Source organism: Anguilla rostrata, chromosome 5 (genome assembly GCF_018555375.3).
Source record: "Anguilla rostrata isolate EN2019 chromosome 5, ASM1855537v3, whole genome shotgun sequence".
NCBI lineage: Eukaryota > Metazoa > Chordata > Actinopteri > Anguilliformes > Anguillidae > Anguilla > Anguilla rostrata.
In genome coordinates this window covers 27,051,202-27,074,234 of record NC_057937.1, presented here as the reverse complement: position 1 = coordinate 27,074,234, position 23,033 = coordinate 27,051,202, and the positions used below count along the sequence as shown (strand labels likewise).

Below are 23,033 nucleotides of genomic sequence, written 5' to 3'. Positions count from 1 at the left end.
TCTATAACGTTTAGTGCAGTATCAGTTAATAAACTGATCATGAATTGACAATCAAACAATCAGTCTTTATTTTTGGATACATTATACTAAAACGTCTTGTAGATTTCTGATGGATTAGTCTGCAGAGGAGTGCTGTTTACTGTTGGGATGATGAAGTTTTTCATGGGCCACCCTGAGGGTCATAAATATGTTATGTACAAGAGACTAACTGGTGGGGTGCTTGAATGTTGAGCAGTACATTTACTACAGAGCTTTTATTGATTAGTGGAAAGCTGGCCACATGGCACTGCATTAATGGAAGTTCTGGGACATCACCTACAACCCTTCACGTCATCCCAATATGTTAGCAACGTTAGAAAGGTATGTCTACTTGTTCAATTTCGGTATTTGTGGAATATTACATTGCGATGGTTATGCCATGGATGTTCTGGAGAGAGTTCCTTTAGTTGTTTTTCTCCTAGATTATTAAACTCTCTTCCACCTAAGAGTATAAATGCAAAAAATATGTTTTTTTCTAAAACCCAATAACAAACATTTTTATTTAGAGTGTTCTGTAGTGTAACTTCATGTAACTGACTGAAATGTACCTCCTTTTGAATTTTCAGCTTAATTTTAACTAGCTTGCTATATAAGTGCTAGCTACATTAGCTAGCTAGCTGATGGTAGCTGTCTAAATCACGGTTGCTAGATAGGTACATACTGTATCATCAGGTAGATGGTCACCTACTCTGTTTAAAATTCCATCTTAAATCAGCCACTTCTAGCTAGTGATATTTAGTTGATCAGCTCTTCTCCAGCTGAGCATCCTGCAGTCAGTGATTCCACCAGTTTGGCCTCCAGCTTACTATACCTGCTTAACCAGCTTTAACCAGCTTTGACCAACCATAGACAAAAAATGTGTAAGAAAAAAAAACATTGTAAACTGAAATAAAAATAAAGAGCGAGCAAAACGGAAACTAAATGTCATGATTTTGATTATAGAGGATTGAACAATATCACTATTAAAAACCGCTATCCATTGCCCCTCATGAACTCAGCTTTCGAACGCCTCCAGGATGCGTCAGTTTTCACTAAACTCGACCTCCGTAACGCTTATAATTTAGTGCGTATACGTGAGGGAGACGAATGGAAAACGGCTTTCAATACGCATACGCACGGCCACTTCGAATATCGGGTCATGCCATTCGGTCTCACTAACGCCCCCTCTGTTTTTCAGGCATTTGTGAATGACGTGCTACGAGAGATGCTGGAGAAATTTGTGTTTGTTTATTTAGACAACATTTTAATATATTCTGCCAATCTTTCGGAGCACGTCAGACATGTTAGACAGGTTTTAAAATGTCTCTTGGACGCCCAGCTATTTGTAAAGGCAGAGAAATGTAAGTTTCATGCCAAATCCATTTCTTTCCTGGGGTTCATTGTGACAGAGGGGAAGGTACAAATGGATCCAGAGAAAGTTTCCGCGGTCATGAATTAGCCTACCCCAGAATCGGTCAAACAAGTTCAGCGGTTTTTGGGGTTCGCTAATTTTTACAGGCGTTTTATACGCAATTTTAGTTCAGTGGTGGCGCCAATTACCGCACTGACAAAGAAAAATACCCCTTCACGCTTTGAGTGGACGCCCAAAGCCGAGGCTGCTTTTACGGAGTTGAAGAGGAGGTTTAGTTCGGAGCCCATCCTGATAACTCCTAACCCTTCACTCCCGTTTGTGGTAGAGGTGGACGCCTTGGAGCTTGGGGTAGGGGCCATTTTATCACAACGTTCTCCCCAGGATTAAAAAATGCACCCCTGTGCTTATTTTTCTCGTTCACTTTCTCCGGCTGAGAGAAATTATGACGTCGGGGACCGGGAACTTTTGGCGGTTAAACTGGCTCTAGAGGAGTGGCGGCACTGGTTAGAGGGAGCTGAACACCCTTTCACAGTGTGGACCGACCACAAAAATCTAGAGTACATTCAGAACGCAAAGCGGCGCAATTCGCAGCAAGCTCGCTGGTCGCTTTTCTTCTCCCGTTTTAACTTTCTGCTAACATATCGCCCAGGTTCAAAAAACATCAAGCCTGACGCACTCTCCCGGATTTTCGATCACTCTGACAGTGACCACTTCTCTGAGCCCATTGTTCCTACCACCCAGATTTTGGCCCCAGTTATGTGGGACATTGAGTCTGTGGTGCGGAGGGCTCAACGACTGGAGCCGGATCCAGGTGGGGGACCCCTTAACTGTCTTTTTGTGCCATCCAAGGTACGTGCCCAGGTGCTGCAGTGGGGACATTTCTCCCATCTTACTGGGCATCCTGGCATCCACAGGTTTAAGGATTTCCTGGCCAGGCGGTTTTGGTGGCCTGGGATGGAAAGGGATGTTCGGGAGTTTATTTCAGCTTGTTCGGTCTGTGCCCGCAACAAGGGTTCTCAGCTCCAACCCTCTGGGCTTTTACGCCCTTTGCCCGTCCCGAGTCGTCCATGGAGCCACGTTGCCTTGGATTTTATCACCGGTCTGCCGGCTTCTGATGGCAACACAGTTATCCTGGTTGTGGTGGACAGGTTTTCTAAGGCAGCCCATTTCATCGCGCTGCCTAAATTGCCATCCGCACCAGAGACTGCACGGCTGGTAGTCGACCACGTCTTCAGACGTATGCCCAGTTTGGATTCCAACCTCCTCTGTTCCCGGAACTGGAGAAGAACAACGAGGTGCCATCTGCTGGGTTCTTTGTTCGGCGATGTCGGGCCACGTGGAGGAGAGTCCGTGCCTCCCTCCTGCGCTCCTCGGCCAAACAGAAGGGACTTGCCGACAGGCATCGCCGTCCGGCACCCTCCTATCGGGTGGGTCAACGGGTTTGATTATCTACCCGTGACCTTCCTTTACGAGTTGAATCTCGTAAACTCGTCCCTCGGTTTGTGGGCCCTTTTATCGTGCGTAAAATCAACCCGGTCACGGTTCGCTTGCAGCTCCCTCGTTCCATGAAAATCCACCCGACGTTTCATGTCTCTCGCCTTAAACCGGTTCTCGTGAGCGCGTTGGCTCCGGCGGACCATCCGCCGCCCGCACCTCGGCTCATTGATGGGGAGCCGGTATATACAGTACGCCGCATTCTGGCTGAGAGACGAGTGGGCCGAGGGGATCAGTTCCTTATTGACTGGGAGGGCTATGGCCCCGAGGAACGCTGTTGGGTCCCCTCTAGAGACATTTTGGACCCTGAGCTTATTCATGACTTCCGCAGGCGTGGTTCGCCCTTAGAGGGGGGGTCCTGTCATGGTTTTGGCTGATACCACCATTTCTTTTCCTACCTGTGCCTTTTCTTCAGTTATTACGGCCATTGGTTTTTTCATGCGCCTTTTCTTCAGTTATTACGGCCATTGAGTTGATTAAATTATACACGTGCAAATTTCTTTTTACAATTTGCACCTGTTGGCGTTCTATTTAAACCCTGAGCAAGCCGATAAGCTTTGCTTCAGTGTCAGTTATGTTGCACGAGAGCCGGTATTCTGTCAAGCGAGGTAAAGGTAAAGGTATAGGATTGAGTTGCGTTGCGATATTGGATTGTTGTGGCTATAAAATTAGCACAGCAGTCTTTAGCTTTTTTGAGATTGTTGGCAACAAGTTAGTGCCACAATCTAAGCTCAGTATTCTTTCTTTAGGGTTTTACTTTTTCAGCCTCGGTTCGAGGTCTGTTTTCTTTGAGTTGCCCCGTTTTCTGCTCCGTTTTGTTTTAGTTTCAGTTTTGTTTTATTTTCATACTCCTTAAGCTTTAGTTTTTTTTTTACCCAGTACGTGGGTTGTGTAGAGCTTTTCTTTGGGATACTCTCCCTAAGGAGTATTGTTTTCCTTTCCCTTGTCTCTTGAGACTTTGTGGCTATTTTACCTCTGGTTAATAGCTTAAAGAACCCCCTGTTCAGTCGCGGTTGGTCTCCCAAAACTCCCACTCCCTCACACTAAACTTCCAAATCTGCTCTTAAAGCTAAACTGAAACAGAAATTTTAAAAAACTAGTGAAAAATTTTAGGTTTTTAAGATACGTAGATAGTTAATGTAGTTAGAATCAATAGCATATTTAATATTCATATATAGTATATTAATGTAATTATTGTATTGACAAACATTTGTTGTTAATATGCGGCCTGTAACTACGTACTAGTAAAATGACTTTTGCATGAATAATAAAGCATTCTAAACAGAAACATCTTCTGCATATGCCTTGACACGTGTTTCCAAGCACGTAGATTTTGATCTTACAAAAGAACAAATTCAGATAGATTATCAGTACCTGAATACTTCTAGAGTGCTGAAAATTGAACAAAGAATAGCCTTGGGGGGGGGGGGGGGGGATTACAACATAGACTCCATACAACAACCACAGATTATATCTGACTCTTTGATAAAACAAACATGGCTTAAAATTAGCCTGAACTGTTCAAGGTGGCCCTACCAACTTTCAGTGAGTAATACCATGATGAGATACTGACAAAATGTATCTCATCATAAACAAGTTAAGCTCATATGGGGTGAGTGAGATGGTGAGTGGGGTATATGGGGGTGCATACTGTGTAGTAAAGTGACTGAAGGTATAGCTGAAGCTAATTGTTATGGCGTGTCAGCACAATGAGGATTGATTTAAATATTTATGTTCTTAATCCAGCGGTTTTAACCAGTTAAAATCCTTGTTTTAATGTCCAGCACTCAGAATACTTAATAAAAGTGTATCAACAGTTAAAACCACTCACTTATCCAACATATTGCATATATTTGATTTCATTTGGTAATTATTTTCAAAGATATTAATTGTCAATTAATATCTCTGAATTTGTTGATAGAGAAGAGAAACCTGTTGGGTCAATCGTTTACAAATTGTACAACTTACAGATAAAAATTAAGAAATTTGTTAAGTTACAAAAAAAATATGACTGTTAATCTAAAGATAAAGGTCAGCTACCTTAAGCAAATAATGAATGTTACAGACGAGTCACAAAAGGAATGGATAAAGGAAAATACCAAACCACAGCTTGTTTCTTCCCAGAAAACCAACATCAAAGTTCAAAAATGAAAAGACAGCCGAATATTCCAAAAAGTCTGGGATGGAAATATGAAAATGCCAGATGAGCTGTAAGACCAAGATTTCAGTCCCTGTTCACACCAAACACTAAAAAAACAGTGGACCCCAATGCAAAGAGACGTTAACTGGCTCAAGTTAAGTACACAAAACTCTAGACTGCCTTGAGAACAGAATAGTATGCGTTTTTATGTTGTTTGAATGGGGTGGGAGGATTGTTCATAGAGACAGGGGTGACATGGCTGATTGGCTGAGGTGGGAAAGGTCAGAGGTGTGATAGCAAAGTCAGGCAGGTCTGATCTGAAAGCTGACAAATTCACATATTGAAGTCGTCTTCTGTGGTTTGAAGCAGGACTAAGCACTATGGAATTATTATCAAGAGATTCCTGGTTTTAAGCCCATCAGTAGGACACCAAACACAAATATGTTAGGAGGTAATCCAGCCAGCTACTGCATATCTCTTTTTTAAAAATTTATTTTAAAATGTTTACTCCTATTTCTAATGAAGAGGTGAAATTTGTATACAAATTAATTGTCAAAGACAGCCTGTTGTACAGCCAGTTGTTCATCTCCAGGTAAAATATTTTCCATGTAACAGAAACAACTGTATCACATTATTTTCTGCTTTTAACTGGAATACACTTAAAATGTAGATTCCAATGATCAGGCCTCAATAATCCTTATCTATGCACACATTAAGATTTTCACTAAGGTCCTGTTCAGACCTGTACTTTGTATCTAGATATATCCAGATTGTGTCTAGATTCAGGCGAGACGGAATAAGAATGCGTCTCCACATGCGTCTCAAGTGACCACATGTGATCTCACTTCCCCACTCAATATTCGATTAAACACGTACATCATTTCCATTAGGCAAAGACCAAATGCGTTGTTGTTTTTAACCATTCCCCTCCATGTTTTTCGAAATCTCCTCATAAATCGCCCGGTTGCGATATGAATCATCCAGTTTCCGTTGTACTGACTCTTCGGCCCAAATGGAAATCAGACAGCGTGTTTCGTGTGTACTCCATCCTCGAGAATCCATGTTGCCTGTTGTTGTGGCTTCTTCTTGTTGTTTCGCACTTTAATATGACGCCGTTGTCGCACAAATGCGTACGTACTTTCGCTTACGCAGAGGACGTCAGTTGACTAGGCGGTCCTTCAATGTGGCCCAGGACACATTTGTGTACACACTGCTAAAAGAATGTGGCCATATGCGAACCAGACCACCTACAAATGTGGTCTGAGTGATTGGATCTCAATGCGTCCTCAATGCATCTTGGGTGCATTCACACCTGTAGTTAGAGCTGTCCACTTGTGATCGGCTCACCAAAGACGCATTTTAATGCCAGGTCTGAACAGGGCCTAAATGTTTTTAATTGAATATTACAGATTGCATTAAAATTTCTGATCATAAGGTCTTTTGCAGCATTCTTTAGTTATGCAGTGAGTCTTTGGCCGTTACTGGCAATGAAGTAATAAAACTTTCAAGGGAGAAAATTCCAAGACATTTTATACATTTGAGAGACCTGTGGTGTGGACCTAATTGCCAAAGGCATTTCTTTGGTGTTTGGAACTGGGAGAGGGGACAGATAGACAGCGAGGAAACAGATAACATTACAGTAGCCACACAGAGATAGTTTCCTGGATCAATTTACATCGCCTGTTTCTTAAAAGTGGTAATCTAAAAACTAGATATCCGTCAGGGGCCCATTCAATGGCATTGATACACAATGAATGGCCATAAACCAATGTGGAGAGAAATACTGGTAATACTTTTGTATGTAGAGCTCTGGGTTTGTTGATTTAAGTAAAAAGTTGTTGACAAGATTGAAAAGGTATGTAAGTTGGCAACCCTGAATGCCAGTGGATTTCCTTAGGGTAGAGAGAGAATTGAATAACTCTTCCCTTCAGTACAATCCCAGCATGCACCCTTGTGAGACATAATGATATGTAAAACAACCATCTAGCAGAGCAGCTTTCACCAGGAATGCATGTCCCAGCCTGCCCTAGGCACTAACACTCTCATTTGAATGAGGTCTAAAGGTATAAAAGTCTCTTTGTTAAGGAACATCCTTGGTGTCAGCCATGCCTTTTGTACCGTGTTTGCAGTTAAATGAAGGCTAGTAAATTCTGCTGAAACAATCTGATATGAAAATAAGCCTACATTTGCATGAAAAGGTTGTGTTCATTTAGCACTGACAAAATGTGTTTTATCATGAACAAGTTCTTAAGCTGATATGGGGTGAATGAGACAGTGAGTTGGGGGGGGGGGGGCATGTGGAGGTGCATGTTCTTATCTGTGGTAAAGTGACTGAAGGTACAGTATGGCTGGAGCTATTTATTATGGGACCTATTCAAACTCACATTACACCAGTGCAAAGTCAGCTCAAGCACAATATTGCATACCTTACGAGTTTGTGCGCATTGAGGGTGTGTCCATGTTAGAATATATTGCCTTTCAACCATGCACATTCATAAAAGGTGGAATATTTATTGTGCTCCATCAGGGAATGTGGCGCACCTACAAATAAGTTCAAGAATGCTTAAGAAGTGATAAATGTTTCTAATTATGAATAAAAATGTAGTTTATATGGTCATTGTTCAAGTCCAAATCAAAATTAGCTAGTAATGGGTTTTGAATGAAATACGGTTCTTCTGTAAATCTGACCTCACATCTTCTTAACTAAGGACTAGACAGGTGTTCTTTTAGTCACTTGTTAACAAATTACCTCAATAAATACTACATTCACCCAGCTCTTTGCATTTTTTAGCCTCCACCATCTCTGTTTCAAAGAAATTTCTACACCTTTATCATGACCTGTCAAATGACAGGTTTAAAATGTGGTTGATTAATACAGAATTCAGCCTTTAAAAACCAATGGAATTGTATTCTGCTGTAGAATCCCAGGGTAATTGAAGGAAAGCAGAAAAATCAAAGAAAAAGAATGGTTCTTACTTATTAAATCAAGATTATTGGTCTATATGTTTTAACTGAAACAATGCTCATGATGATGACCAAGAAAGCATCTTAAGTTGCATTTTATATCAGCCAGCAGGTGGGCTAGGGAGCTTATACAGTTGTGTATCAATGATAACGTAAGCTAGACTGGCGATTGGATGTGTCAGTGAAATTTCATTAATGTTTATAATTTTGCCTTCAACCCATTTTGAAGAGACACCATTTTAGCCAGTTATCCAGCTAGCTAAATTAACTGTACCTACTGAAGTATTTCCCAACCTTTTTTTAACCGTGGCATACCTCGTAAGAATTGTGATGTGGCACACAGCCACAAATATATAAATGTAAAAATTGCGATGCAGAGTTTACACTGGATATGTTTTTCCCCAAAATGATTCAAAACAACCAGTGGACAGATTCATTTCTCAACATTAATCCGTTTGCTGATTGTTGTCGATTGTTTGACATGGGAACTGTGATTCATTTTGCTGCCTGTTGATGTAACATTACACTTATAATGGCTTTCCGTGTTGGAGATAAGCAGTGATTCAGCAATTGTGTCTGTCTTTTTGATCTCCTTTTTGGCCACAATCTCACCACCAGAATAGCTAGCCTCAATCTGCAAAAAAAAACATTTTTATCTGTTTCTGAGTTTGATCTGCCAAATGAATCACATAATCTTGGTCCAGTTAGCAAGCTAGGAATAATTGGTACCAAAGACGTGCTTACATGTGCTTGGAGCCATGGCACTGGTTGGCATTAATTTGAGTGTTTCTCCCCACATAAGGCAAACCCATTAAACAAACAACAGTGATTATAGAGCTTGCTCACCAACCACAGTTTCTAGCAACCCTCCGCTACATGTTCACAGCTCCTGCAGAAAGGTGATGATTAATTTGTATTCATTCAAATGGTGACATGTTGATTGCCAAAAGTCTGGCTTGATTGAAAATTCATTTATTCAGTAGGTGAGAGTATAAGCTTTATAACGATGTATAACATATCTAATTTTGCTTTTGGAATAGCGTTTTATAGGTCAGTATAACCGAAAATTTTCTTATCGCATTCACTTACGCATTCACTCTGTCATAGCAGTAATTTTGCTGCATCTAATGACACTTTGTCAACGATTTTTCGTAATTTCTTGGAAAATACTATTATTATTGAGGACTTCTGGGCATAGCTAAGCCATATGTTTGCTGATAGACATGTCTGACATCGTTTTCTGGAGCAAAACAGAAGCCGATAGAACTGTCATTGATTTACTGTCTTTGTCTCTATCTACTGAATACAGATAAAATGTCATCATTGCTATGTAAGTATTACTGCTCAAATATTTTGGTTATATGCATTATTTGTTAAATTGAGAGTCTTTAAATAGGTTAGTGGTATTATATAATGTGGATATTTCACACTGTAGCATTAGTTAGTAGTGTAATAGTTTTTGTGATGCATGCAACAGTGATGACGATAGTGTGGAATATTGCCAAAATGTGGTGGACGGTGAAAATTGTTTTCATATCGTCCCATCCCCACGCAAGAAAACATACGAGAGTACAGAGTATAGAAATACATACAAGAGTTAATTATTACACATTCAGGACACTTTACTCCTCCCATGATTCCTCCTACCTTCACGGGTCTGTTGTGTAATGGAGAAGTGCAACAGGCAACACGGCACGGGTAGGATTGCCGTCCTGTACCGTGCCGTGCTGGTCAATGGAGAAGCGCCATAAGACTTCCATGAAAAGTTCATTTTCATCAACCACTGTTCCTCATGAAAAACAGCCAGTTCAGCAGTCTTCATCACTGGAGCTCCTGAAAAATGTGCCATAACAACTACCCCTCTTTCAAAGTCACTGAGATCACTTCTAGTTATAGTAGCCAAATCAAACCTTACAAAAAATTACGTGTTCAAAAACCACATTTGAAAAAGTGAAGATGTGGAAATTTTCATTCACATGCATAAAAACAGGCAATCACTTGTGACATTTTCTTTTCACATATGAATATGTTAATTCACATGTGAAAATGTTACCGTTTTTGTAAGGAATGGGAAAATAAACTTGCCCTGTGTGCCACCTTCTGAAAATCCAGTGTCAAATAAAGATAAATACATGTGCATTCATTTGAAAAACAAATGGACACGCACACATGCACACAGACTCACGCACACCATACGCTGGCCCATTGCAGCAGTGCTACTTTGGTTCAGGTGCAGGCTGTCACAATTGTACAGGCTTGTACCCTTGTCCCGAAAGTCCCAGTGCCCCATAAACCTGTACCCTTCTTTCCTACACCAGGTTTGTAGCCATGTGTTATACCTCCAAATTAAAATTTGCTTCCCTCTGCTTGCACATGGTACCAGTAGTATTCCAGAAAAACTACCATGGAGGTTGTGCTCCTAATCTTTTCTGCTAGCTCCACAAATTTATCCTGCAGAACCTCAAACCTACCCTTACCTATGTCATTGGTTCCTACGTGAACCATGACCACTCGATCCCTCCCCTCTCTGGCCAGGAGCTTGTCTGTACGCTCCAAGAAATTATCTACCTGGGCACCAGGCAGGCAACACAGTGTACGGGATTCCAAACATACGATGCTGTCTAGCCCCCAAAACATTGAGCTCCCCCACTATCACTAACTCCCTTTTCCGAGAGGATGTGGCCATTTGGGTGCCCAGTAGCTCATCAGTCCTCCCATTCTCAGGGTCAAGAGCCAGATCCAATTCCTGCACGGGCTGGAATTGGTTGGACACCACATCCTCTAGAAATGCATGCCCTTTTCTGTGCTTGTGCCCTACTGTCACCCAACTATCTATCCCTGCCTGCTCTGGATTCATCCCCTTCCCAGCCGTGGCATGCACAGCAATTCTGCTACAGGGCAAGCTACATATATTAGGCTCATTGTTTTCAGTTTTAAGTTTTTCAACAAAAATAAATAAATTAGGGAATTTATTGGTGTTTAGTTTGAATATTACAAAGCGAGTGAAAATTGGTTGGAAAAAATAGCCTAATGCAAAAATCCAAATGGAAATCAGATCATAATAAAGAATGGTAAGATCAGGTTGAAAATTTGATTTTCCAAACAAAACATTTATAACTTGCTTACTTTTCATAGCGTAGGCCCAATCAGCCGCTTGTTTGTGCTTTCTTCACATTTTTCTCACCACTTTCTCTTTCTGGAAGCTTGTTCTCAGCCGTCCTGCATGCTTGGATAGCTGAATCACCAGTCAGAGTGCTCGTGTGCAAAGCAATTGTTGCTAACGGTCCAGCACGGAGTCCATCAAGCTTTCATTTCAAAGTCATTGAGGACTGTAATTAAAACGAGGAGTTGTAGCCTATTTGTGAGTCAAAACTAAAATAAAAAATTGTTAAATGGTGCGCACAGGGAGTAAAGATTAGACAATCAATTTTTCATGTCACATAGATTAGGTGAAGAATAAATATAAATACTATGTTCAATGAATTTTTTACCTAGCAATGCACTGGACAGGGTATAACTGTGCCAGTCATTTTCACTGACAGCAGATGAGGCTTCTCTCATTTACACTGAATGATAACATTATGCAGTAATCATGAATATAACCCTGGACTATATACTAGAGACCCTGCTGTCAACATCTGGATGAGATAGAAGATCCCTGGCTTCGAAAGTGGTCATTAATCGCAACAGTCATAGTAACTCATAGCCATTGTTTGCTAGCAAGACAACATTAACGTTAATAAAACTTTTACCCACTACATATAAATGTCAACGTCAACTATGGATTGTTGCCAGATTCATATTTGTGAAAAAGCTTCAAATATGGGATTTTGACTCTTTGATGATAGGACAATGAAAGAGGCACCTGGCAATCTTAAATACAGAGCACCATTAACATTAGGCTAGCCTACTTAGCATGACATTGGGAGAAAAGTAGCCTGTGAAGTAGCCATAGTTCGTTACAACAGAGGTAACTGGTCAAACACGGTATGTAACGTTACAGTAAGCATTGGTCAAAAAGGGTAACTGTTGCGTCTGTTAGGCTACTTAATCAGTAAAATAAAACTGTTTTTTTTCTTCAACCATAAATGTATTAAAAGCAGTGCACTGGTGTATTCAGGAGTGGTCTGTGTTCAACCTGAAAAAACCAGTAGAAGTACAAGTGAATATAACTGAGGGGTCCTCTAAATGGGTTTTCAATGGAATTTCTATTGCTTTCCAAAGTGAAAGCTTTACAGAGTTAGCAACAGTAACTAACTGGCGCGGGGCTTGACAACAGGGCCGGATTACTGCAGGGGCTTTAGGGGCTCCAGAACTGGGCCTAGGAAAATAAGGGCTCCTGGAATATAGGCTAATTAAGTCTTTAGAAATATTCAAAACACATTTAAAATACACATCCTGTAAATCGTCATATGTCACATAATTGTGCTCAAACGGCTAACACTAATGTCATGATTATCGTACAATTGAGGCCAAAAGTTTACGTACACCAAGGCTAAAGATATTCAAACAATTGATTAGAGACAGATTTATTTCAGCTTTAATTCACTATATCAGAAATCCAGTGGGTCAAATGTTTACATACACAGAGGTGACTGTCTCTTTCAACAGTCTGGAAGATTCCAGAAATTGATGTAATGACTTTTTATAAGCTTCTGGTTGACCAATTGTCATAATTAGGAGTTAATTGGGAGTTAATTGACAACTGTGGCTGTATTTAAGGGCCTACCTTTACAGCCACTGACTTTTTGCTCTTGATACCATGAGAAAATCCTCAGCCAAGACCTCAGAATAAAAATTGTGGACCTCCACAAGTGCAGTTCCTCCTTAGGAGCAATTTCCAAACAACTGAAGGTACCACAAGCATCTGTACAAACAATTGTATGCAAATATAAAAATCTTGGGACCACACAGACACTGCATTGCTCAGGAAAGAGGCACAAATTAACTCCCAGGGCTGAACAAACTTTGGTCAGAAAGGTTCAACTGAACCCCAGGACAACAACAAAGGAACTGGTGAAGGAGTTGGAGGCAACAAGTACCAAAGTACCTACATCTACCATTAAGAGAATCCTACATTGCCGTGACCTGAAAGGCTGTCATGCAAGGAAGAAGCCCCTACTCCAAGACCGGCATAAAAAAGCCAGAATGTAGTTTGCAGGTGATCACCAGGACGAAGACCTAGCCTTCTGGAGGAGTGTTCTCTGGTCAGATGAAGCAAAAATTGAACTGTTTGGCCATAATGATCAGTGCTATGTATGGAGAAAAAGAGTGACGCTTTTAATCAGAAGAACACCATCCCAACTGTGAAGCATGGGGGCAGCATCATGTTGTGGGGGTGTGTTGCTGGAAAAGGGACTGGTGCATTTCAGAAAAGAGATGGCATCATAAGGAAGGAGGATTATAGAAATACTGAAGCAACACCTCAAGGCAAGTTAAAACGTAGTCGCAACTGGGTCTTCCAGCAGGACAATGATCCTAAGCATACCTCCAAAGTTGTAACAAAATGGCATAAAGACAACAAAGTGAAAGTATTGGAGTGGCCATCACAAAGCCCTGACCTGAATCCCATAGAAAATTTGTGCACTGAACTGAAAAAGCTTGTCTGAGCAAGGTGGCCCTCAAACATGACTGAGTTACACCAGTTCTGTCAGGAGGAATGGGCAGATATTCTAGCAAAATATTGTGAGAAGCTTGTGGAAGGCTACCCCAAGCGTTTGATTCAAGCAATTAAAAGGCAATGCCACCAAATACTAACAAAGTGTATGTAAACTTTTGACCTACTGAAAATCTTATATAGTACAGTAAAAGTTGAGATACATCTGTCTCTTAGCTATTATTTTGAAAGAACCTCTTATGGAAATAAAGTAGATACCCTAATTGACTTAACACAGGAAATGTATGGTAACATGAAATGTGTGGAGTTGTGAAAAATTTAGTTTGAAAGTCTTTAGCCAAGGTGTATGTAAACTTTTGGCCGCAATCCCATTAGTCTAGGCATGCACAAGAAGAGCGTGGCTAGATTTGCAAAGGCTAAAGGCTTCCGTATGCTTTCTCCAAACTGCCGTTAAATACTGCTGCTATTAAATATTTCAACAACATCATGCAAATAAATATATTACTATATATACGTTTAAGGTAATATAATAGGATCAAATGAGGATTGTTGCTGCTCAGTTTCAAAACTTTACTCATTCAGCATGTCACCTGTGCGCACTGATTGATTGACTGATTCATTGATTTTCTGTTGGGAAATTATTTTTGCATCATGCAGTTAGCAGAAGAGAACACAACATATAAAACCTCAATGCATACATCAGAACAAGCAGCAATGCAATCAGACCATCGTGCTCACCCAGCCTAGACACACAGGAGGAAGCCAATGAAAAGGTATAAACAACACACTGTCCGATGTGGTCGGACAATGTGTTGTTCATACAAACCAGTTCGTTTTAAGCATCGATATTCCAGTTCATCCCAAAGGTGTGCGATGGGGTCAAGGTCAAGGTTCTGTGCAGGCCTTCCACACCAAACTCAGCAAACCATTTCTTTATGGACCTCTCTTTGTGCACAGGGGCATTATCAAACTGTTGCCACAATGTTGAGATCACACAATTCTCTAGAATATCATTGTATGCTACAGCATTAAGATTTCCCTTCACTGGAACTAAAGGGCCTTGTCCAAACCATGAAAGACAGCCACAGACTAGTATTCCTCCTCCACCAAACTTTACCATTGGAACTATGCATTTGGGCAGGTAATGTTCTTCTGGCATTTGCCAAACCCAGGTTTGTCTGTCAGACTGCTAGATAGTGAAGCATGATTCATCACTCCAGAGAATGTGTTTCCAGTGCTCCAGATTCCAATGGCGGTGTACTTTAATTTAGGGGAGCCCAAGAAAATCCTCTTGCCCCAGGGCCTCTGGAGGCTTAATCCGCTCTTGCTAAGAAGCGTCAATTTCGCCACAAAATGACACTGTTTACCTAATCCGGGTGAAAATTGGTTTAAACTGATCAGCTCCATTTATAAAATCTCGGTATAAAAAAGATATATATTTTTTAAAACTCACTGCACACTCTTTTCTCAGTTTTATTTCATGATTTTCTATAACTTTTCAGTAACAGCCCTTCACCTAATATTTTCTGTGACAAACACCCAGCCTGATACCCCATTCACAGAGACTATGGTCACTTAAGAGGTGCTGGGCACCTGGAAATGAATTTAATCTGTATTTGTTTGTAAATTAATCCAATTTCGCTGCAAGATGATCAAAATTGGGGCAGAAAAAAAGACTGTTGTGAATGGTCTCCAAAGGTGTTTCCACTTGACATAATAGCTCTCATTCTCAATATCAATGAAAGCTGACCATTTCAATTGGTGTGTGAGCGTAATAAACTGAACGATTGCAGGAACAGACAATGATTAGCCTTCTGTATCCCATATTAAACTTTATGGCATATGTAAAACAGATATAACAGAAATGATTAAAGGACAAAAGTCCACTACTAATAGGGCCCTTTTCTTATGCATCTGAAACTTGCCTGATATTGAAGCATTTACTAACACCCACCATGCATACTGACTTATCTCTGATTGGTTAGGAGGCACTTTCTTGCACTGGTAAAAGTACTATTGCCTGTCTTTGTTGTTTTTGTGCTGTAGGCTGGTTTAGAACTTCGGGAGCGAACCCGGGAGGGTACTGAAAATGGCAGTGAGACCCCCTTACTCCACTCAACGGTAAGATCGTATCACCAGTAACTGAAACCCTGTAACCCCCACAATAGTAAGTTCATATTGATAGTAACTAAGAGAAAATCTCATAGAGAAGCTCATGCCACTAGTAATGGAGACCCTGTTACATCCTCAGTGTATGCTGCCAGTAACTGAAACCCCGCTGCCCCCACACTGCCAGTAAATCAGACTCTTTTAAAATCATAATTGTGTGTAACGACTGAAAGTATGGCAGGCATTACATGTTTTATCAAGCAGAAAGTAATACATACTTGAGTACATGTGCTTGAGTAATACATAGTTATAAGGTAGGAAGATTCCAAAATACGTTCAATGTTCAATAAACCTATTGTAAAAATCATCATTGATTTTGTGGCACAAACCGCCCAATTCACTTAATTTAATTTAATGAAAAGTAGAGTTATTGTGTCACTCTCACAAATTCCTTCAACAGAGCGTCTTTCAGTCATATGATTATGTTTTGGTTGGCAAACTTTTTGATGACAAGGAAAGTGAGGCATTCAAGAAGCAAGAGAATTTCCTTGCAGAATTAAAGAAGAAGAATTTCAAAATAAAAGTGAGTCCCAACTTTTCTATGACTAAAAAGTATAGAATTTTAATCTTAAAGCGAACAAATAATTTCATTTTGTGATTTAGTCTAACTAAATCACACTATTCTTCATAGTTATATTTTCAATGTATTCTGCATGTACCTGCACTCAGAATTTATTGTTTAATGGTTTAATATGGAGCTCCTACTGAAGCCCACAATTGATTGTGAAAATCTAGTCAAAGTCATGTCAATGTGTGGATTTGTCTAATTAAAATGCACTATCCATCATGCTGAACTTATACATTTACCTACAATATCTTTCCAAATGATGTTGTTGGAACAACATTATTCACAGTTAAATTGAGCCTTGTTCATGCCCCTTTCTAATAATATTATAACTGGCTTTACATTGCAGTCTGCAAGTATATGGACAGTGACATCATGCTTGTTGTTTTGGCTCTGTACTAGTGAAACAATGAATGTAAGAATAAAGTGCTGATTGTCTGATTTAATTTGAGGGTATGTATGTCCATATTGGCTGATCTGAGTAAGAATTGCCGCCCATTTTATATATTGTCCCCTCATTTTAGGGGAGCAAAAGTAATTGGATAATCGGTTGCTAGGTGTGGAATTTTCATTTGCAGTTTTTTCTTAATATGAGGACCTCATCAATTCTCACCTGCAAGAGCTGGCTTTGTTGTTTCTTTATTGTTCTGTATGTATGTGAGATATCTCTGAGTGAGTAATAGGCTAACAGTAGACACCCCCATGAGGGTATTTGAATGAACCCTCTGATATTGAATTGTGTCAATTAAATACATGCCAACTGAACAAGGTTGAAGAAGAGCTACTCCACACCTCAAAACCACCTTCCCTCCACCTTGCTTCCCACCCAAACCCACTACTGACACATAGCCATACCACCTCATGCCATCAGCAGCCATAACACCATGCTCCCTGCTCCTGCTGAATGGCTGAAGCTAAGCAAGTGTAGTAGTAGTAGTAGTATTTTTTATTCAGTCATCACATACAATACAATAAATATAAACAGTCTAGACAGTATAAACAAGTCAACAATCTATGTATTAGGTAGTGACTGTAAAGGCACAGGCAGAAGCATAATGCTTATATATGCCTATCCTACATTCTTATCAATTTAAGCTACCCTCCAAAAATAACATAATAGTAAAATAAAGATCATTCACAATTCTAACCCTCAAAAATAGCTTTATAAACCATTCTTTTGAAAACCAAAAGCGAGTTACACATTCTTACATTTATATTAGCATTATTCCATAATTTAACCCCAACAATAGAAATACATCTCCTTTTAATCCCTTTTTTAGCTTTTTGTACAATAAACTTACAAACATCTCTCAAATCATATTTGCACTCCTCTATTGAAAAAAACCTTTGTACACGATCTGGGAGTGACTTTGTTTTAGCTCTAAACATAATTTGCATTATTTTATAATATATCAAATCATTGAATTTCATAACATGGGATTTTATAAACATTGGATTAGTGTGATCATAGTAACCAGCCTTATTAATAATACGTATGGTTCGTTTTTGTAGTAAGACTATTGAATTTATAGTCGTTTTAAAGGTCGACCCCCACAATTCCACACAGTAAGATATATAAGGAAGTATAAGTGCGCAATAAATTATATACAAGGCCTTATAATTTTATATATCCCTAGATTTATACAGGATTGCTATTGACTTTGAAATCTTTCCTTTAAAATAGTCAATATGTTGTTTCCATGTTAATTTATGATCAATCATTTTGTCTCAAAAACTCTTTCAATTTCAACATCACAGATTTTTAATTCAATATCCCCATCAATTTCTTTTTGATTACCAAAACCCATGAATTTAGTTTTCTTAATATTGAGAGACACTTTATTAACATCAAACCAAGTTTTGAGAATTTCCAGCTCCCTTTCAATAGCATACAAAAGTTCCTTTAAATTTTTCCCAGAGCAAAATAGATTTGTATCGTCTGCAAAAATGACAAATTTTAACATTTCAGTAACATTGCAAACATCATTAATATAAAGTAAAAAAAGTTTTGGACTAATCACTGATCCCTGGGGTACCCCACAGGTGACCTTCCTAAATCCTGACACAGTCTCATTCATTTGCACACATTGCTGTCTATTTTCCAAGTAGCTTTCCAGCCAAGAGTAAGCTATACCTCTTATTCCATACTTCTCCAATTTTCTCAATAATTGGCTGTGATCTATAGTATCAAAAGCCTTCTGTAGGTCAATATAAATACCAATAGAACACTCATAATTTTCAACTGCCTTTGTTATTTATCCTACCATCTCCATTACTGCATATGTAGTAGTTCTATTTTCCCTAAATCCATACTGGTGTTCACTCAATAATTCATATTTACCAATGAAGAGATCCAATTGTTTCACAAATAATTTCTCTAATATTTTTGAAAATTGAGGAAGAAGGGACACCGGTCTATAATTATCCATGTAGTGCTTATCTCCATTTTTAAATATTGGTATTACCTTTGCTGATTTCATATTATTAGGAAAAACACCTCTTTGAAAAGACAGATTACATATATACGTCAGATGTCTTACAATAAAATCAATTACTTCTTTAATAATTATCATGTCAATGGAATTTATATCAGTTGATGTTTTGTTTTTGAATTTTCTAACAATTTCAATTATATCAGTTTCATTTACCCCATAAAGGAACATAGAAAGAAAGATAACTTGGAAATTCATATTTATAACATCTATTCTGAATAATATGATTAATTACTTTCCAAGTCCTTTGAATGTTGTTTTTACTCTCCTCTAATATTTTATTGTAGTATTCCTTCTTCTGTAATCTCATAATGGAAATCAATTTATTCTTATACAACTTATATTTTTCTTCACTTTCACTGGTTCTCAAGTGTAAATATTTCTTATAAAGTAAATTTTTCTTTTTGCATGCCCTTTGCAGACTTTTTGTCATCCATGGCTTTCCTTTATATTTATCCTTCAACCAGCACTTTCTAATAGGACAATGTTTGTTATATAACTCTATGAATGTGATCAAAAATGCATCATAGGCCTGATTAGGATCATCAACATACACCTCATCCCAGTTGTAATTTATAAGGTCCATCTTTAAGGCCTCAATTCTTTCTGGTGTCCTTATTCTTACTAATTTACAAGAAGGCTCACTCACACCAACTGAACATTTAACCTTTAAATTATGTGAAATCACAAAAATAGAAAGATGATCACTGATATCACTTAAAAACAAACCACTTGGTTGCTTGGTCATGAACATTAGTAAAAATGTTATCAATAAGTGTGGCACTTTCTTTAGTTATCCTACTACGTTTGTCAATAAGGGGCCACAGACCAAAACTAAACATTACATTACATTACAAAAGTCTGTTGTTAGTTTATGTTCATTATATTTTAACAAGTCTATATTAAAGTCACCACAAACAAAAAGTGATTTCTTATGACAATACTTTCCCAAAAATATCAACTATGGTATTCATAAATTGATCAATGCAAGAACCAGGCGTTCTATATATGCAACTCAAAATATACTCTTAAATTTAGTAGAATGAATTTCAATTGTCAAACTCTCCATGATATCATTAACAATTGTACTATCAATTACCTTACACTGAATATCTGTCTGTACATAAAAGGCAACGCCACCACCCCTTTTATTTATCCGGTTTACATTAAAATTGTCATACATAAGTGTGGGATTGGTTAGTACTTGGATGAGTGACCTCTGGGAAAACTAATTTGCTTGAAGTGGTGTTGGTGGGCCAGCTGGGGGTGATCTTCCCTCTGGTCAAATAATTCCCAATGCCCCAGGGCAGTGACAGTTGTGGAGGGACACTGTGCTGCAGGAGACGCTGTCCTTTGGATGCGATGTTAAACCAAGATCCTCACTCACTGTGGTAATTAAAGACCCCATGGCTCTCATTGCAAATTCCCAAGCTGGTTCTCTCAATTTGCCACCTACCATCACAATGCTGTTCAATGTAACATTATGTAAATATATAATGTGATGCTATGCGCAAGATTAAACGTTGGACTGGATCTGTTTTTGGACTGCTTCTGTTGCCGTATTTTTGGACAAAGGAATGCTGGATATAAATGAAAGGAAGACCACCAAATTTTCTACTGGGCCGTCTAACTTTTAACCAGGCTCTGATACTTTCAGCGAACATTACAGTGCATTCCAGTTTCAGAAAAGTCTATAGATTGCTAGATTCATGAAGGAACCAAAAGAGGTTATTTTCTTTGATACACATAAGGCACCCCAAAATGTAGTCAATTAATTCATGTTCAGTTTTGTTGTGGAAAATACTTGTAACTTTATGATAACTATATAATACAATTTGAACAAGCAACTCATTTTAATATGTTTATAATAGCATTGTATTTAAATTACCTTCCAAATGACTGCAAATGTCCTCGCAAAATCTCGCAGAGCACAAATTGAAAGGTGTGATTTGTAATGACTGAAACTGTACCCATTAATTGTCTGATTGCAATCTACTGAGCCTACTGGCTAGTAGGTACCTACTGCACGATTTGAATAGGGTAAATTTTTTGGGCTTCATTGAAAGGAATGATATTTGCTGTATCGAATGAACTTATTTCACTCTCGCAGCATCCCCTAAAAAATTACATGGCAAAAGTTTTTTTTTTTTTGATACAATTATTGGGGGGGACATGTCCCCCCTGCCCCCTCCCCTTCCTACGCCCCTGGATATCATAGAAGACCACAATAGTGAAGAGTACAATTGAAGAATACTTTCAATTGTGAAGAAAAATCGCTTTTCAACTGTTCAACAGATCAAGAACACCCTCCAGGATGTAGGTATTCATGTGTCAAAAACTACAATAAAGAGAAGACTACACCAGCATGACCTGAGGGTTCACCGCACAGTGTAAATCTGGCGGTAAGCCTCAAGAACAGAATGGCCAGGTTAGAGTTTTCTAAAAAGTACATTTAAAATGAGATGAGATGAGTATTAACCAGTACCAAAGGGTTGGAAAAAAGAAAGTGTGGAGAAGGAAATAAACTTCCTTCTCTTCTGTGAAACATGGTGGAGGTCTTGTTATGGCTTGGGCATACATGGCTGCCACTTGAACTGGCTCACAGGATGAATTCTGAAGTGTACAGAATCATATTTGCTCAGATTTAACCAAATGCCTCAAAACTGGTTCACTTTGCAGCAGGACAATAACTGCTGCTACTAAGGAGTTTTTTAGGGCAGTGGAAGGATCTTGACTGATCGAATCAGTCACCTGACCTGAATCCAACTGATCATGCATTTCACTTGCTGAAGACAAGACTGAAGGCAAACAACAGGAACTAAAGATGGCAGCATTACAGGCAGGGAGGATACCCAGTGTCTGGTGATGTTAATGGGTCACAGACAACAGGCAGTCATTTAATGAAAAGGATTTGTGACCAAATATGATGACTCTAAATATGGAGGATTTGTAAATAAATATGAATTAATTTAAAATGATATTAATGTGTTCAATTACTTTGCTTCCTTATAAAGGGGGGGGGGCTATCTATAAAAAGGGCTGTAATTCCTACATTGATCACCCAGTAGGGATTTATATATCCTCAAATTAAAGCTGAAAGCCTGCACCTTAAACGCATATTCATTGTTTCATTTCAAATACAATGTGCTGGAGTACAATTGTTGACCACAAAAATTGTGTCACTGTCCAAATACTTACTGCCCTGTAACCACACTTTTTTTTTTTATTCAGACCATTGTAGATGATGATAATGTTTTCCATGGGTTCCGAGCACCAAAGAAGATTTTTGACAAGTACAGGTACTTGCTGAAGGTGTCAGATGCCTGCAACTGGAGCTGTGAGCAGAAGGACACTGCCCCTTTGTCCACAAGGTCAGATTTATAGTCCAGTGGTTCCCAAACTTGGGTCATGGGGTGTATGAAAAATAGTGCTGTATATTATTTCTTTCCCATAGACATTCATACAACCTGTTCAACCACTGCATTACTTATATAAGAAGCATATCAGTTACAGTGAACATGCATCTCTTTCACCACAATGTTAAAAAGATTTGAATTGTTTGATTTCATTGCTGAAACATGCTTTATGTTAGGTTATGTTTTAAAAAGTGCTGGGCCACAGAAAATGCAATTGTGAATGAAGTTTGGATTCAAAGGCAGTGAAACTTGTGCTTTTAAGATACATTTGAGCAATCTGGAAAATGCTAAGTACAGGCAAGTGTAACTAGGGAAATATGCTGGAATGTTGTTCCATGCTCAGAGTAAATTCAACTATGCACCCTTTAAAAGTCAATTTTATGGGTTGGACTGGGTTTTTTCAGTCTGGTGACCTTGCCAAATTTGTTTTAAGGGGACATATGGTCATGCACACACAAACATCCATGTACACATATGCACACATAGGTACAGGTGCACACATATGCACGCATACTCACACACACACACACACACACACATTTTCATGCACGCACACACACATACACACACAAGCACACACAAGCACATGCATAGACACATATGTGTACACATGATGACACATCTTACTGCTTACTTCTCCTCTGTGTAACTCACCCCCTCTTGTGCTCCAGGATAAGGATAGTCCACTTTGTCCTGAACAACACCTGCATTAGCTCTGGAGGTGAGAGCTGCTTCACTTTTCAGCCTGTTCAGGCCACATTCCCACTGGCCGTAGTCAGCTATTCC

At 39.1% G+C, this 23,033-nt stretch overlaps 1 protein-coding gene across 1 annotated transcript in view; it reads left to right on the top strand.

Moving 5' to 3' along the window:
* Window positions 1-23,033, top strand: part of LOC135255011 (anoctamin-9) — a 62,760-nt gene that overhangs the window by 1,098 nt on the left and 38,629 nt on the right. The window contains exons 2-5 of the mRNA XM_064335688.1: window positions 15,652-15,726; window positions 16,175-16,297; window positions 22,063-22,202; window positions 22,919-22,968. Coding sequence (XP_064191758.1) covers window positions 15,652-15,726; window positions 16,175-16,297; window positions 22,063-22,202; window positions 22,919-22,968 — 388 coding nt within the window. The remainder of the gene's footprint in view (window positions 1-15,651; window positions 15,727-16,174; window positions 16,298-22,062; window positions 22,203-22,918; window positions 22,969-23,033) is intronic.